We start from the raw sequence: 19,153 nt of genomic DNA, 5'->3' as shown, positions 1-19,153 counted from the left end.
TCAGAGTGATGATTCTCATGAAAACTAAAATTAGCAAAGGTTCGTTTTCGCAAATTTTACTCCGATCTGAAGAGGTCTTTATTTCGATTTTTTCTCATATGTGTCTCATTAAATGTAAATGACTCCATCTCCAAAGAAATGCAAACACATTTTAACTCATAACCAAAACAAATTATTCAAAATATTTTATCTACCGCATCTAGATAACGAATTGTGATACAAATGGTACGAAAAATTGTACACACACCAAACAGATTTTGCATCCCTCATATTCCAACCAAAGCAAACATACCAACAACAACAACAACAGCAAACACAAATTCCAATTGAATTCACAATGAGAACCGTGATGACTGTGTTGTGTTCGCTCGCTCGTTCATTCATTGCGGCCGTCATTCGAGTTTCAACCGTGTTCGAGGTAACATCGTGTCGACGGATAACGTGGAAAAGTGACGCGAATTTGCTCTCTTGTGGGAATTTTTATACGCTGAGAGGAACTCTCTCGCCGGAGAGAAGAAAAAACACCGAAATAAAAGTAAAGGGAAACAAAAATAGTTATCGGTACGCCGCGTGTGTTTGTTTGTGTGTTTGAATGTGATGATTATTCTCCTCATTGTGAGTTAAACAAGTGGAAAAGGAAAAATTCAGAAAAAAAATTAAAGTTATACAGATGTGTGTATGTATGGATACATACATGCATGAATAAAGTTGGATACGGAGAATAAGAAGAAGAGAAGAAGCAGAAGAGCAAAAAGGTATACAATATGAAAAATAGCAACAGCAAAAACAATAACAACAAAACAAATATAAATAAATACGGAAACAAGAAATAAAGAAAAGTGCAATACATACAAACGCACACACCGCCAAACATAATTTTTTCGAGGAGGAAAAGTGCGTGCGTGCGTGTGTTTGTAAAGAAAAAAAAAACAACAACAATAGAGGAAGGTGTGTTTCGAAAAAAATGAAATTGGAAAAAAATTAAAAAATTATAATTAAAAAAAAAATATTGGAGTCTGTAAATTGGATATTCAACGCCCGCTCCCACCCATTATGTAGCAGTGTGTGTGTGATCAAAAATTGTTTAATGTTTGTGTATTTTTTTCTTTTCAATGTGAGAGCGGTATTTTTTTGCAGTGTTTGATTATTCTTTGTTGTTTTTGTTGTACCAATAAAAGAAAGTATTTCTACCGTCTGGAGTTGTTGTTGCTTTCCGTCTGCCCACTCTAGTCGGTTTTGTTTACCATGCGTGCGTCTATCGTTTTTATTTTTTGCTCTCTGCCATAAAAACGTCATACTGTCTGTCTGTCTGTCGGCCTTTCTTTCTGTTTTTAACTCTCATTGCCGTCTGTTATTTTTTTGTTTTTGCCTTCTCGTTTGTTGACGCGTCACATACCTTTGCATTGTCTGTCTGTCTGCTTTCATGTTTGTCGGTTTCATACCAGCATAACAACAACTCCAACTCTCAAATCAAACCAAACTCCATCCAACTCTCATTGCCAATAACAATAACAACATTGGTGTGCTTTGCTCAAAGCAGAGCTGAGAGTCACAAAGGCCATGATGATGATGCTCTTTCATCTGTGCTCCCCCCTTACAAATGACAGCGGGCCTTTCAACTGAGAATTTTTTTTGTTATGAATATGAAATAAGAAAAGAAAAACAACCCAGCCGAGAAGCATTTCTTATGGGAAGGATATTTTTTCCTGTGTGATAAGATTTTTCCGGGAAAATTTCACCTGTGTCTTTATTATTAAAAAAAAAAAAAAAAAAAAAAAAAAAAAACAAACAACAACAAGAGAATAATAATTTCATTTAAAAATGGTGGGAAACTAAATTTTGTGTGCCTCTTTTCGTATTATATCCCAAAATGTAACCGAAATAAATTTCACCCAAAAATAAAAGAACCGGTAAAAAGTGATCGCAAACAAAAACAACAACAACAGCAAGCAATTTGGATTTGATTTCTTTTCATTAAATATGTTAAACACGTTTCTGACTGACTAGCTGGGCTGGCTGGCTGTGTGACTGGCTAAAAAGATACCAAAAGCGAAAGAAAAAATAAAACGGCCAAAGAAAACAACAAAACAAAAACCAAAAATAAAATAATTTTAATTAAAATGCCAAATGAGTTTATCCAACCGAAAAAAATGTGTATTCCAAAATGTGTTAAGGAAAAAGTGTTTTAAAATTTGGAAAAAAATAAATGAAATAATATTGAGAAAAGTGAATAAAAGTATTGTCTTCTTGATAATATATTATAAGAAATAAATTGGAATTTTTGAAATCAATGTGATCATGAATATCAAAGGATAATTCCCGTACAGTGTTTCATTAGTAAACTTAAATTTTTAAAAGGAAAAGCCTTTACCCTTAGTAAATAGAGTTGGGCTTTGGCTGTGTGGGAATAAATGCACGGGAGTATTTAAATTCTCAGTTTTATTTATACCCTACACCGCATAGTGGTAAGGATATTCTGTCTCTGTGCATCTGTTTGTAATTTGGAGAAGGCGGCGAGATAGACCCATAGTTACTTTTGAGGATCTTCATGGAATCACTTTCTAAATCGCTTTATGCATGTCAGTCCGTCCGTCCGCCTGTCCATGTATTTTTGTGAACGAAATGCAGGTCGCATTTATTATACAATTAAAATGAAATTTTGCATATACACTGGTGGCCAAAACTAAAGCAACTTAAATCGCAAAGACAATAAATGTCCTGTAACTTTTACAAAAATAAACAAATCGTAATTATTTTTCCAGTTTTAAATCAGGGGTTTAATTCACTTTTAAGAAACTAAAAATAAAAATACAAAAATAATTTTGAACGAAAAATAATATGTGGAAAACTAAAATGACCCAATTTTTGCTTGGTCAAAACTAAAGCAACTTTTGATTTTTTATTTTAAAATAATTAAATTTTGGCTAGTAGTCGATAGCATAACCATTATTTTTGATAGCAGCTGCACACCTATGAGGCATTGAATCTATAACACGCTCAATTTGATCCTTGGGTTTGCTTTCCCAGGCACCCCGAATTCTTTAGAAAATGTTGTGCTTATTTATTTCCGAATCTCTCTTGATCTTCCTATCTACGATACTCCAAAGGTTTTCTAAGTAGTTTAGGTCAGGTGATTGTGCCGGCCATAACAAAACATGAATTTTTGACTCCCGCAACCAATATTTGACAAGTTTTGATTCAAGTTTGGGATCATTGTCATGCTGAAACACCCAAATCAGCCCAATATTTTACTCAACGTAAGGGAACAACGTGATGTCCAACACATCTTTGTAAACAAACCGATCCACAACTTCCTTTATTTTATGGATAGGCCCAAGTCCATAGAAAGAAAAACAGCGCCACGCCATTTTTGACCCTCCCTCATGCTTCACTGTACCTTTGCAACACTGCGGCTTGAGTCCTTCATTTTTTGGTCTTCTCAACGTAAAATTTTTCACGTCTGAGCCTTTAATATTATCAATAAAGAAAAAAAAAAAAAAAAAAAAAAAAATATTAAACGTAGACTCATCCCAGAAATAATGTTTTTTCCATTGAGCTTGATTCCACTTAATATTATCGTCTCCGAAAGCCTTCTTGATTTTTTCAGATATAAATGGTTTTTTGATGTCTTACGGGCATGCAGACCAGCTGCCACTACTCGTCTACGCACTAATCTCGAGCTTATATCCAATGATCGCTCTCTCACCAATCCAGTTGAACTCTTAAATAGTTGTTTTTTATTTCTCTCACAATTTTTGGATCAGTACGGGCTGAAGTTTTTCACCGCCTTCATCCGTTATAGACTGTTACTACTGATCCAGTTTCAAAAAACCGACTTAATATACAGAAATAATTAAAAAATCACATAAATATTTATGAAATATTTCTCGGAAATCATTTTCTGTGACATGTTGTTTTGATAGGCACTGATAATTTGCTGTTTTATTCAGGTACTGTATTTGATTCTACCCATTTTTAAAATTTTTTTGGGCAGTACTTAAAAAACGAAAAGAAAAACACATACTATTGTAAAAAACTTCTCAAAATGGATTTATGACAAGCGAAATTGGCGAGAATCGGTTCAAATTTAGATATAGCTCCCATATATATCTTCAACTTATTTCGGGTTTAATTGTGCACCAAATGAACTGAATTTTGGAATTTCCGACTAAATTCATGCTAGAAACAAGTACTTCAAATGCGAAAATCGGTTCAGATTTAGTTATAACTCCCATCAGATACCGTTCGAACATACCTCAGCCAAATTTAATCGAGATCGATTCAGATTTTTATTTAGCTTCGATATACATCTTCATCCGATTTTACGCTTATTGTCATAGGGTGAGTTAAAAAAAAACTGCAACAAAGTCAAACGCCATAAATAGCATCGGAAATAGCATCAAATTTTAGAATAAGTTTAGATTTGTTCGAATTGGTTACCTTTGGCACGAATTATGGCCTTCAAACGGCCAATGAAACCGAACCGAATGTTGCTCTGCGGTATTTTGGCCCATTCCCGACGAAGCACATGCTTGCAGTGATCGACACTTTGGTATTTTTTAGTGCCAACCTTGCTTTCCAAAATACACCAGACGCAATAGTCCAACGCATTGGTATCGGGAGATGCTGATGGTCATTGTGCGCTGGAAATAATTTTTTTACAGTTATTGAAATTCATTTATTTTATGAGAGTTATTAACAGAAGTAGAGATCAAATATAAATACTGACTTAGGTTGAACTACATCGGGTACTCGACTCGAAAGATAAGAATGATTTACGAACGATATATACTATTTTCACATTTATTCTAATAAAGAAAAATTCAAAAATTCGTCTATTTCCGTTACTCAAATTTTGAACTTTTGCGACGGAGGTACATGAATGAGTAAACCAATAGTGGACATTTTCACACCTGATAATCGGTTTTTAAATGATTTTTGCCACATCTTTTTCACGGAATTTTCTAAAAATCGGCATTTGTAGGTTATAATGGGTTTTAGCTTATGTGGCGAAACATTGTAGGTATAGGTCCACCTTTCGTCATAGTCCTAATATTACGGTACCTCCCGATATTCGGTGTTTTGATGATTTTTGCACAATTTTTAATGGATTTGTCCAGAAATTGGTATTTGTAGTTCATAATGGGTTATAGCTCGTGTGGCGAAACATTGTGTGTATAGGTCCTCGTTTTGGTATAGCCCCCATATAACGGTACCTGCCCGATATTCGATATTTTGATGGTTTTTGTCACATTTTTCCACGGATTTGTCTAAAAATTGGTATTTGTAGATCAAAGTGGGTTCTAACTCCAGTGGCGGAACTTAGTATATATAGGTAGCGCACATATAACGATACGTACCGATATTCTGTATTTTGATACTCCTAGTCACATTTACCTCATAATTGTTTCAAATTTGGTGTTTTAGAAGAGTTGATAGATGACAGTACTTGAAGTATAAAATTATCTACACAGGTTCCCGTTTTGGTATGGCCCCACATGACGGCTTCACTCACTTTTTGGATTTTTGATAAGTTTAACTTCATTATCCAAATGGTCTTACTGGTATATGAAGTTTAAAGTGAAACAGGCTTGAATTCAGATACATTTATATAAAAATGTTTCTTTACCCTAAGGTAGAGGGTAGTTAAAGTTCGGGCCGGCCGAACTTAATTTTTATACCCTACACCACAAAGGTGGTCAGGGTATTATGTCTTTGTGCAGGCAAAAGGAAACGAGATAGACCCATAGTTCCTTTTCATGATCTGCATAGAATCACATTCTTAGTCGATTTATGCATGTGTGAAACTTTGCACAAATCATTTGTTTGGCCCAAAGACGAACCCTATTGAAATTGGAGACAATCGGTAACAATTTAGATATAGCTCCCATATATATCTTCGTCCGATTTGCCTTTTATTGTGCACCAAACGTGTAATATCAGCCCTAATAGTGTGGAATTTTGCACGTTCGATTAGATTAAGCCTGAAAATAAGTATGCTTAATTTGATGGAAATCGGTTCAGATATAGTTGTAGCTCCCATATATATTGTTCATCCGATTTGTTATTTTTATCCTCCGCAGCCGTAATATGATCTCTGTAACAACAATATTTGGGGAAATATATCAAATACAGCTTAGAAATACATTTGCTAAATTTTATCGAAATCAGTTCAGATTTGGATATAGCTCCCATGTATAACTTCGTCCGATTTACCTTTTATTGTGCATCAAACGTCTAATATTTGTCCAAATGGCATGGCATTTGGCACTTACAACCAAATTGAGTCTAGAAGCTATTATGTCAAATTTGGTGAAGATCGGTTCAGATATAGCTATAGCTCCCATATATACTGTTCATTCGATTTGTTATATTTGTTACCCACAGCCGTAATATGCCGTAATATGCACTCCGTAACAACGATATTCAGGGAAATATACCAAATACAGCTCAGAAATATCTTTGCCAAATTTTATCGAGATCGGTTCCGATTAGGATATAGCTGCCATATATATATTTATCCGATTTCAAATTAATTCCGCACCAAATGGGAAATACAAGTTCGAAATTAAAAGATACAAATGCTTCGGCATATTTAGTTCTTTGAACTTTAAATTATAATTATAATCAAAGCGTGTATGCGGAGCTCTACTAAATTAGCAAAGTGGTGTAGGGTATCATAAAGTCGGTCCCGCCCGACTTTAAGTTACTGGTTTTACTTGTTTTTAATTTTTCTTTTTAAAAACAAAGTCTAATATGGTTTAGTTTTCATTTAATATTTTTCTATGACAAACATAAACATTTTTCAGTACAAAAAAAAGTCTGTTACGATAAAAAAAAAGAATATGTTATAAATTGAAAATGTTGTCAATCATTGGTGGAAAAATCGTTAATAAGTGTTCCCATCAATTTTTTCGTTTTCTCATTTCCTGTTAACAAACGAAAAACAAATTTGAAAAGAATTTTCATTCACATACTGTTGTAAAACCAAATATGTATTCTGGTCGGAAGGAACCAAGATTTTGATGAAATAAATGTAATCTCTTGAGGAAATTACGGACTAGTGTAAGACATTGATTTTTATTGGAACAAATAATTTTCAATATTCCATATGTTTTCCAAACAGTGTCATATAGTGCTTAACCTTAGATTTTATTCGATTTGAAAGAAGGGATAAAAATGCCCCAATCATTACAAATAATTCTCAGTGAAACAGTGCCAAAATGCAATACATTTTTTTTACAACAATCTAATTTTCCAGTGAAAATTTAAATGTCGACGGGTTCTAATAAAACTTTCCAAAACAAAGTTAAAATTACTAAAACTGAGTGAATAAAGGCAAATACATTTGAAGGAGTGAATTAAAAAAGTAAACCATAATAACTGAAATCGTGTAGCAAAAATACACCAATAAACACCTTTCCAGCAGAAAAGAAATCACACCCAACGTTCAATGACAAATCAATCTGAACTAAATTAAATCGCTTAAATAAAACCAGACTCCGCTAATAAAACAAATATTTTTAACACATTTCATTGGAATTACCCTCTTAAAACTTGTTTTGTTACGATTTGGTATTGATGTTCTTTGCAGCTCGCTCGTACCTTTGATTCAACCAGTTTGTGAAACCTTTTTGCCAGTTTCTGTTTTTGGGTTTTATTTTTGCCATTAATTTTATCATATTTTTTTTTTTGCAAAGTCCAAAATCTGAAATGTGCCAAAAAAACCTAACCATTTTTAGCATGACTATTTGCTGCGTTTTATAGAGAAAAGTGAAAGAGGTTTGTGGTCATTAACTTAGAGAAAAGTTCCATTCAATTGCAAGTATTTCATTAACGCTTTTTTTAGCTTCCTCATGTGATCGCAAGTTTACTCTCAATTTTTTTTGAGTTGTTTTGTTGTTAATTTTATTATCTTCGGAGTACTAAATAAAGACTACAATGGTTGAATCTTATTTCAAGTTCCCCATTCGCAGTGGCCGCAGCAGCACACATTTTGGTATTAAAGTTTAATGTTATGTGTGTTTTGTTCGATGATACTTTCGGGTGGAGAGTTTAAGCGTTATATGGCATTACCAGATTCGGTTTTTATGAAAGGGAGTTTTTTTTAGCATCAGTATTTATTGCATTTTACACCAATTTCAAATAAATAATTCAATTAATTCAAACCCGATTTAGTTATCTATACTAGTCCAATCTGATGCTACGTTATGCCTCAATTTTTAACCGAATCAGCTGTAATTTTAAACAAGTAAGCAAAGGTTGAAGTCGGTCCATTTGGTAGTCTACTACAATACATTTTGCGGCAAAGCTTCTGCAGATCTGAAAACTATAATGAAGATTCCCCCAAAAAACATATCTATCACATAATAAAATTAAATCTCTAAAAAAGCATCGATATTTTACCAACTACTACTTCAAAATACCTAATTCGTTCCTGCGGAGAGATGAGAAATATCGCAATCATGCATTTATGATTTCTCTAATTTTCGTATTTTTTCACATCTCCAAAAAAACATCGGTATCTTAGGAAGCGAAAAATACGAAAATTTTCACACAAAATTGTTGTCCATTTCAACAGCTAAACATTATTCAATGACTACCCAAAAAGCTTGGCTTCAGCGCAGTCCTAAACTCTAACCTTATTAAAAATTCCAGTCTATTGGTCCTCAGTTGAGAACTGTAAAGCGATCGCAGAATATTAATTTTTTTTTCAATTAAAACTTTCCAAGCGAACATCTTCCAAAACATAAGCTTCTATTCTAATCGAAACCCTACCCCAATAAAAATTTCGTGAAGATCGGATTATAATTGCGATCTGAATATAATATCACCAATACATAGTATCGCAAGGTGAAACAAGTTAAAAAGCAGTAAGTTCAGCCGGGCCGAACTTTGAATACCCTCCACCATTCGGAACGAATTTGGAAATTTTCAAAAAATAAAATCCTTAAAAAATTCTGTTAAAATTTTAAAAATACCGAATATAACGCTTATATTGGGGTCTATACGACGTGGACCTACATAGGCATTGTTCGTCATAAGCCATTACCATATTCAAATTCGAAACTTAAAATAAACGGGAAAAAATGTAGCTAAAATCATCAAAATATCGTATATAGGGAGGTACCGTTATATCGGAACTCTGCGAAGATCTGGACCAGCATAGAAAATTTTCTGTCATAGGCTGTAGCATCCATTACGAACTTCAAAAACGAAATCTCAAACAATTTCGAATGTTGCTCTGCGTTATTTTGGTCCATTCCCGGCGAAACGCTTGCTTGATGTGATCGACACTTTGGCATTTTTTAGTGCCAACCTTGCTTACCAAAACACTCCAGACACAATAGTCCAACGGATTGGTATCCGCAGATTTTGGTGACCATTTTGACCTCATTTTGTAATCATTCTTGGGTGGCGCATGCTGTGTGCGATGGTGCTGAGTCTTGTTGGAATGTCTAAGGTCTGCGCCAAAATGTTTGCGTGCCCAAGGCTTAAATATACTCTACAGACCATTTTTGCGAAAATATTCGGCATTTAATCTGATGTCGATTAATACGAGCGGAGAGCAACCATCGGCTGTTATGGCGGCCCATACCATCACCATGGCCGGCGCTTGAGTTTTGGTGGCCAACCGAAGGTGCACATTTTGGCAAGTAAACACGATCATTTTGTTTGTTTACAAACTGCTGGACAACGAATGTTTTCTCATTTATAAAAATCAAATTCGGCTGTCCACCATTTTCGGCCAAGCGAAGCATTTCTGCTGATGTTGGTATCAACTTCTTTGAAGTCAGGCTATACTACCAGTATCACGGTAACGAGCGATGGTACAACACACAAAAGGTTTATTCACATTTAAATGCTGGAGCGCTCTAACGATAACCACTTGTGATTTTCCAGCCAAATATAAAAAAATCGCACCATTACGTTTTAATTCCGAATATCTTTTTTTCTGTGTAAAAATACCGAAAGTCGGGAGCTACCGTCCTATTGGAGCAATAGAAAAACGTGGACCAAGATAACCCATTTTCCTTTGCAATCATCCTAGATTCAATTGAAACTGTCATACCAAATAAAATAATTCGGACATCTTTATTTTGACTTCGATAATATGGGTATCACACTAATAAGTCTGAATCTATAAAAGTTAGTGAAATATATGGCACCAATTAAGATATGTTAAAATTTAAGCTTTAATTCAAAATAACATTTGTCACAACCTAAAAGGGATCATTTTTTTTTGTTTTTGTTGTAGATTTTTTTTAAAAATCCAAAAACCAGTTTTTGTTTAGAAAATGTAATTAGCTATCACCTTAAACCCAGTTTCATATCTGAACTTAAGACATCCATTTCCCGAAAGTTTACCTTGCCAGTTTTATAAGGGCTGCCTGTGGTTTAATTGACGGTTTTTTCCACTACGTTCCTCTTAACAAAATTTTGTCCATTTTTTGTTTTGTTTTGTGAGTATAAAACTTTTTAAGATTTGCTACTTTTTAGTTGGATAGAAACATATGCTTATTTTAATATTGTATAGGATTTACTTTATGTTAACTTTTTATTTTCTCTAAAATAATTTGCCTAAGATGGGCAACCCTGTAACAATCACTCAGCGCTGCAAAATATTCAATAAACAAATCATTGCAAAGCAAGTTAAATAAATCTCCTCTCACATAATTAATCTCTATTCGAGTCAAAGATCACGGTTCTAATATTTGCATTCCTTCTCTTTTTTTCTTTACAGTTATCTCTTACGGCGGTGGTACAACTCTACATCTCTCTCCTAAAAAATAAACAACATTTTGTAAAAATGTTTGACATATCATTGCAGTTTTGACAAATTATTTAAATCAACAACCAACCAATACAACAACAACAAACTTCCAATAAAAATCATGACCAATTTATCAAAGACTTAACGTATAACCCAAAAACAAACTTAGTTTTTAATAAATCAAACAAAACTCCAAATAACAAAGAGTGGCTCTCTTTCGCTCTATTCATCTCTCACCAAGCAACTCCCCAAAACAAAAAATCACAACAACAGCAATCGAAGATAACAAAAGCAGAAATTAAAATACGCACAACAACTATTTGTGGTGGGGTCTGTCTCTTGCTCTCCACAGTTGATTTTTGTTATTCTTTTTTTGTGTTTTATTACACCCAAACCAGTTTGTTGTAAGCTGTGTCTGTGTCCGTCTCTCTCGCCTCCCCGTGTGTCCCTGTCTCTTCATAATTTGTGCTACGTGAATAAAGTAAAGTGTCTCTCTCTGTGTGTAAACGTGTTTGTGTGCAATGCCCCACTGTTAAAGTAATAAATATTTTAACTGGATACCACCTCCTACACCGATTTCCACCCTCCCGGCCTAGAGCGGTGTTTTTGCAAATAAATTGAGAAAAAAAAATAACAAATAATAACAACAAACACAAAACCCCTCAACAAACAACAACAACAATCATCATCATCATTAGCATCCAGAGAAAAATTATTGTCGATTTATGTGTGGAAGCGAATATAAGAAATTATTAACAACAAAACAGCAAAAAAATGTTAATAAATAAACATTATTTAAATGACTTGAAGTCTTCAAAAATGTTGGCCGCCAACAACACCGCCATCACCATTACCGCCATCTCTACCACCACCGATTGCCCCACCAACAGCAGCCGCTCTTCTACGAACAAACATAAAACCAATAGCAAAAATAGTAATCCCACCCCAACCATGACCACCAACACCCCCTCTACAATGTTTACACAGCGGATAAAACAGCAGCGGCAAACGCAGTTATCCATTGGAGGAACGTCAGCGCCATCGTCTTTGTCGTTGCCGACGTTGCTGTCGTCATTTCGTCGCTCTCTATCATTGTCGTCACCTCCAGTACCAACACAACGAAATCTTCTCATTGGATTTATTTTAACTATTTTATATGTACAGGTGAGTGTGCAATGAACGGTAGAAATAGTACTAGTCGTCTCTCGTAGAATAAGCTAGCCCGCCAGTCATCCAAAAAGCCAGCCAGCCACCAAATCTCTGAAGTGAATGGTCCCGTCCGGTCCGATAGCTTTGAATAAACAATTGCTTGGAGACCTGTTTTATACCTTTGTTTAATTCAGTTGTTCTTGTTGTTGCTCTCCGTGTGTATTTCTGGTATTTCTTATCTGTCGTTCTTTGCAGTTCTTTATGTTTTCATTTTTTTATGTTTATTCTTCGATTCATTGAAGTCTGTGTTGTGTCTATTGGAAGCCACACCAAACGGAATAGTAAATTGGCCTGCACCCCCCTCCAACCTCTCGGATATGGTGGGTTGTGGTGGTGTGTGTAACTGTTTTATGGCAATTTTTGAAATACCTTTGGTCAGCTGTTTGTTTGCTTGACCAGTTTTCCATGGCTTATTGGTTTCGAATCAGAATTTAATGCAAGGCAGCTGGTTTTTCTTGTCATAATAAAGAGCTCAATAATATGTTCAAATTATTCCTAATTTTTTTGCGATAACCCAAAAGTCTAGTAAATGAAAACGATTGAAGAGAGCAATTTTAGCAGGTGAGTCAGTGAGGTTTACAAATTCTTGCTTGGAACATTTTTGCAGAAAGAATTATCCAGTATTATCAGGAGATCATCACTTTTATACCCTTCACTATAGTATGGAGGGTGTATAAAGTTTGTCACACCGTTTTTAACTCCTCGAAATGTACATTTTAGACCCCACAAAGTATATATATTCTTGATCAGCATAAAATTCTATGTCAATTTAGCGATGTCCGTCCGTCTATCCGTCTGTCCGTCTATGGGTATCACTTTAACTTCCGAACGAAATTTTTGTAGGTTGATAAAATTTTATTCAAATGTTTTTTAATGTCTGCAGGACTTTTGGCGTTGAAAATGACCCATGTAGGTCCATGTTTTGGTATTTTCCCCATATAACGATACCTCCCGATATTCGGTATTTCGATGATTTTAGCGACCTTATTGGAATTTTAGCGACCCTGGAATTGTTTCAAATTTGGTATGTGGAGTTCGTAATGTATACTACAGCCTAAGACAGAAAATTGTCTATATAGATCAACGTCTTCATATAGCCCTCATATAACGGTACCTTCCGATAATCATTTTTTTTTTTGGTGATTTAACCGACATTATTCACCGGAAATGTTTCGAATTTAGTATTTAAAGTTCGTAATGGATACTACAGCCTATGACAGAAAATTGTCTGTGCAGGTCCACGTTTTCGTATAGCCCCCATATAACGGTAACATCCAATAATCGGTATTTTAATGATTTTAGCGACATTATTCGCCGGAATTGTTTCCAATTACGAATTTAGAGTTCGTAATGGGAACTTCAGTCTCTGACAAAAAATTGTCTATGCAGGTCCAGGGGTTCGCATAGGCCTCATATATCAGTACCTCCCTATATTCGGTATTTTGACGAGCTTAGGTACAATACCCAGCGAAATTGTTTGAGATGTCGTATTTGAAGCTCGTAATAGATGCTGCAGCCTGTGACAGAAAATTGTCTATGCTGGTCCAGGTCTTCGCACAGCTCCGATATAACGGTACCTCTCTACATGCGATATGTTAATGATTTTAGCTAAATTATTCGCCATTTATTTCAAGTTTCGAATTTGAATATGGTAATGGCTTATGACGAACAATGCTTATGTAGGTCCACGTCGTATAGACCCCAATATAACGGCTATATTCGGTATATTTAAAATTTTAACAGAATTTTTAAGGTTTTTATTTTTTCGTTCCAAATGGTGGAAAGTTCGGCCCGGCCGAACTTACTGCTTTTTAACTTGTTTTGGTCTCAAAACGTGTCTCATCGAAAAAATGGTTTTAGACATTCTTTGGACCAAATCCGTTTCAGGATATTTGGAGTCGATTTAGCGATGTCCGCCCGTTTGTCTGTCTGGCCGGCTGGCTGGTACGCACTATAACTCTCCAAGGGAGTATCCGATTTGTTCCAAACTTACGACATCGTAATATTTTTGTCAAATTTAGACCGATTTCGGAGGTGGGAAGTATCGGTCCACTCCTTCTGGTACCTCCCCCACAAAATGTCAGCATTTCAAGAAAATAATTTACTGCACAGAATGAGAAAGGATAATCCGATTTTTTTCCAACTTTGCAAATCCTAATATTTGCGAAAATGGATAATATCGGCTCACTACATCAAGTACCTCCCTCACAAACGGTCAGAATTTGGAATAAATATAACCCTTATAAAATTTGATGCAAGATTCCGATTGTCTTCAAATTATAGACACCACAATATGTTCATTAATCCAAGGTCTGGTGTGAAGATGGAATATATCGGTCGGGTACCTCTCCCACAAAGGGTCAAAAAAAAGAAGCTCATAAAAAGCGAAATTAACATCTGATTCCATTCAGACTTGGCACATCTCAATATTTCCATCAACACAAGATAGTAGAGATCGAACCATTCCTTCTGGTACCTCCCCCACAAAGGGTTAAAATTTTGAATAACCAAAACGATTATAAAATTCGAAATAAACATCCGATTTTCTTTAAATTACACACATCACTATATTTTTATTTGCCCAAGGTATGGTGTGAAGATGCAGGGATATATTGAGGTAGCTCCCCTACAAAGGGTCAAAATGTTGAGTACCCATGCAGCTCATAAAACACGAAAATTACGTGCGATTCCATTCAGTCTTTATCCATCTAAATATTTCCGTCTAAATTCATTCATCCATCTTCTGAAATTTACCACATACTAACATTTTTGTTAACCCCAGATCTGTCGTGAAGATGATATACATCTGCTAACCTCTTTCTGATACCTCACCCACAAAAGGTCACAATTTCCAATACTTATATCTATCATAATTTGCGAAACAAGTATGCGATTCCTTACTACTTGCTATATCTAAATATTTCTCTCAACATGAACTCTGATATGAATATGTCATTTATCGAAATTTATGATTTTACATAAAAATTGGATATAAATGTTCGATTTTCTTCAAATTTTGCTCATACTAATATTTTTATCTGTTTTAGATGAATTATGAAAATGGAATACTTTGGTCCGCTATATCTGTTACATCACGCATATTTCCACGTTTTCCAAAAATTTGCACATATCTCATATAAAGCCCAGGAAATAATCGATATTGTCCAAATCTGTCACGTTGTAATATTTATATCAGTCTTAGGTCAAATACGAATTGGTCAATATTGGCCAACTGCTTCGTAACCTCCCCCATAAAAATTCAAGAGTTTTAATAAACATAATGCGGAGATGGGGGTATCAATCTGTCGGCAAATACGACAGATACTATTTGACTTGTTTCTTTTTTTTAATTTCAATGTACACAAGCCTCTATGGGTTGGAAAATTGCTATTGAACTTGATAGTACTCGTTTGTAGATCTAAATCGCAAATAATTTTATATTTGCAGTTCGTAATAGGCTCTACAGCCGGTGTCAAAACATATTTGTCCACGGTTCCCAAATAACGGTGGACATTCTGTATTTTGGCAATTCAGCTACATTTTTCTGTAAAATTGTTTAAATTTTGCCATTTTAGACTCGCAATCGTTAAAAAATCTTTCAGTGGAACATTATTTATAAAGGTTCCTGTTTTAATATGACTTTTATGGTATTTTGAAAACTTTAACTGGACTCTGCAACGAAACTCACTGTTATTTCCAGTTTAAAGTGACATTTAAATTCGACGCAGCCAAACTTAATGTTTTTTTATTGGATTTTGAAAGTTTTGGATTACTTTAATGGTTCAAAAATGGGTCATGTCTGTCCACGCTTTGGTGTAGCCCCTTTAAACGGGTAAATTCCGATTTAAAGAAATTTGTATACCCTCAGCCATATGGCTACAGAGGGTATATATCATTTGATACGGTCAAAACGTGCCTAGTCGAAATAACGGTTTAGACCCTAGGTCTCTTTGGACCAAATCCGTTTCATAACATTTGGAGTCGATCTAGCGATATCCGTCCGTCCGTCCGTCCGTCCGTCCGTCTGTCTGTCTGGCTGGCTGGTGCGCACGATAACTCTCGAAGGGAGTATCCGATTTGGTCCAAATTGGGTACATCGTAATATTTTAGTCAAACTTAGATCGAGTTCGGAGATGGGCAATATCGGTCCACTCCTTCTGGTACCTCCCCCACAAAAGGTCGAAATTTTCAAAAAAATATATATATTTTGCACAGAATGAGAAAGGATAATCCGAATTTGCTCCAACTTTGAAAATCCTAATATTTGCGTCAGTGCTAGGTCAGGTGGGAAAATGGACAATATCGGTCCACTCCATCAAGTACCTCCCCCACAAATGGTCAAAATTTTGAATATCTACAACTCTCATAAAATGTGATGTAAGAGTCCGATTGTCTTCAAATTTCACACATCCCAATATTTATATTAACCCAAGGTTTGGTGTTAAGATGAACAATATCGGTCCACTCCATCTGGTACCTCCCCCACAAATGGTCAAAATTTTGAATAATTACTATCTCATTAAATATGATGTAAAAGTCCGATTGTCTTCAAATTTCACACATCCCAATATTTGTATTAACCCATGGTCTGGTGTGAAGGGTGAATACATCGGTCCACTCCTTCTGGTACCTCCCCCACAAAATATTGAAATTTTGAGTACCCATGAAGCTCAGGCCAAATTAACATCCGATTCCATTTAGACTTGGCACATCTGTCGCAATATTTCTATCATATTTTTGGGTCCGATAGGAAATGGGCAATATTGGCCCATTCCTTCAGGACCTGCTCCATAGAGGGTCAAACGTTTGAATAATCTTAACACTAGTCAAAATATATTTAAATAATCGAACATAGGCTGAGGGTATATATCTGGCGGCAATACCGACTGATACTTTTTAACTTGTTTTTGTTGAAGTCATATTTTCCATTAAAAATGGCCAATCTTCGGTATTTGTGAGTTCTTGTTATTTTTAAACACTTCTTAAAAATTAACAATATATGTCGACCTTTTGTTATAGCTCTAACCCAGCAAAATTTTGGAAGGCGGTCCCAACACAAATACTTATTAGAAATCAATCAAATTATTATTTCAACAAGGACAAGTGGTGCCGAATTTAAAGAAAGTTTTTCCGACATACCATTAACCATTTTTAATGGATTATGAATTAGGAAAGATTTTCCTTCAATGTATGCCACAATTTTTCCATAGATGTTGAACCCCCCATTAAATATTACATGCTAAATAAAAATAAATTAGCTTTCCTCGACTTAGTAAATGTCAAACGCCGATTCCGGATTCTCGGCTCTGTTTTTCACTTGTCTTTCTCTCGAAAAATTAATATTTCAGCGAGCATTTTGATATTTGCTAATGAACTTCAATATTTCAGGCACAAAAAAAACGAGCATTAACCTTAAGTGCACGCCTACAGATAAACATTTAAATACATTTTTTTTCGTTTATTTACAACAACGGGTTTTGCAAATCTTTCACAATCTTTATCAACGTACTTCTCAAACAACAAAATTATGCGAAAATACATGAAAACATGATTTCTCCTTTATTTGTTGAACATAAACGATTTCACATAACTTCCAAAACGTATGCGTCATTCCGCATCATGGTGGTGGTGGTGCGGTTTATTTGTTTTCTTACATTTTTTGCCGATGCCTATCGCACCAGTTGTGGGAGTAAAGTCATTGTCAGTCGATGATTTCGTTTACCGACAGACATTCAAAAATTAAACCTTCGGCTGAGAATTAGTAAATTTCAAAAACAACAACCAATTGTTTGCTCAGTTTTATATGGGGTTTGGAATTAAGTATTGAATACCTTGAATTTTTTGCAGTGGTTATTTGTTTTGAATATTGTGTTCGAAATACTTAATGGTTGTGAGAAAATAAATAAATTCCCATCCAACCCTCGAAATATGATTTCATATGGATTTTGAAATATATAAATCATCGAAATTGTTCGAAGACTTTTTTGTTTTTCCTGAATAAAATTTCCTTATTAAAGATATGAGCAAGCCTATACAGGGTGAGATAAAAAACTTCAACAAAGTCAAACACCATAATTTTTTTTAATTTTTTTTTTTTGAATGAAAGCAAAAAATTTCGGAAATAGCATCAAATTTTAAAATACGTTTATATTGGTTCGATTCGGTCACCTTTGGCACCAATGAATCCGTCGCACGTTGCACGAATGTTGCTCTACGGTATTTTGGTCCATTCCCGGTAAAGCGATTACTTGAGTTGATCGATTCTTTGGTATTTTTTAGTGCCAACCTTGTTTTTCAAAATACTCCAGACACAATAGTCCAACAGATTGGTATCCGGAGAATTTGGTGGCATTGTGTGCTGGAAATGAAGCGAGGAAACTCATTTTGTAACCATTCTTGGTTGGCGCGTGCTGAGTGCGATGGTGCTGAGTCCTGTTGGAATGTCCCAGGTTTGCGGCCAAAATGTTTTCGTGTCCAAGGCTTTAATACACCCTCCAGAATATTTTCGCGATAATACTCGGCATTTATTCGGATGTCACGGTCGATTAATACGAACGGAGAGCGTCCATCGTCTGTTATGGCGGCCCACACCATCACCAGGGCCGGCGCTTGAGTTCTGGTGACCAACCGAAGGTGCACATTTTTACCTGTCCTCTCACGATCATTTTGTTTGTTTACAAACTGCTGGACAACGAATGTTTTTTGATCGGAGAAAACCAAATTCGGCAGTTCACCACTTCACCATTTTCGGCCAAGCGAAGCAACTCTTTAGCTCTTCTGAGTCTATTTTCTTTCAGTTGCGGTGTAAGTTCTTGCACGTTTTGAAATTTCAATGGCATTACCCCGAGATCATTTTTCAAAGTTTGCCGAATGGAATATGGCGATATTTTAAGCTCACGAGCCATTTTTCGGCCACTGTGTCAATCAAGTCTCTTCTTTAATTTTCAAACTATTTCTGCTCATAATGCTGTTTTCTTTCGTCCATTTCCTTGACGTCGGGCTACGCTACCAGTATCACGATGGTACGAGACACAAAAGATTTATTCACATTATAATGCTGGAATGCTCTAACGATAGCCACTTGTGGTTTTCTAGCCGAATATAAAGAAATCACACTATCACGCTTGAACTCCATCACGAATGATTCTCACCAAAATGATTTTGTACGCT

General features: G+C 35.3%; 1 protein-coding gene across 3 annotated transcripts in view; it reads left to right on the top strand.

The window, feature by feature from the left end:
• Positions 1 to 387: 387 nt before the first annotated feature.
• The window catches only part of LOC101893254 (tyrosine-protein phosphatase 10D), a 298,482-nt gene continuing 279,716 nt past the window's right edge, over positions 388 to 19,153 (top strand). For all 3 annotated transcript variants that reach the window (XM_059121459.1, XM_059121458.1, XM_059121457.1), the window contains exons 1-2: positions 388 to 755; positions 10,745 to 11,938. In XM_059121459.1, coding sequence (XP_058977442.1) covers positions 11,549 to 11,938 — 390 coding nt within the window. In that variant the 5' untranslated portion in view covers positions 388 to 755; positions 10,745 to 11,548. The remainder of the gene's footprint in view (positions 756 to 10,744; positions 11,939 to 19,153) is intronic.

Source organism: Musca domestica, unplaced genomic scaffold (genome assembly GCF_030504385.1).
Source record: "Musca domestica strain aabys unplaced genomic scaffold, Musca_domestica.polishedcontigs.V.1.1 2, whole genome shotgun sequence".
Classification (NCBI taxonomy): Eukaryota; Metazoa; Arthropoda; class Insecta; order Diptera; family Muscidae; genus Musca; species Musca domestica.
This window is presented reverse-complemented; position numbering and strand designations above follow the sequence as displayed.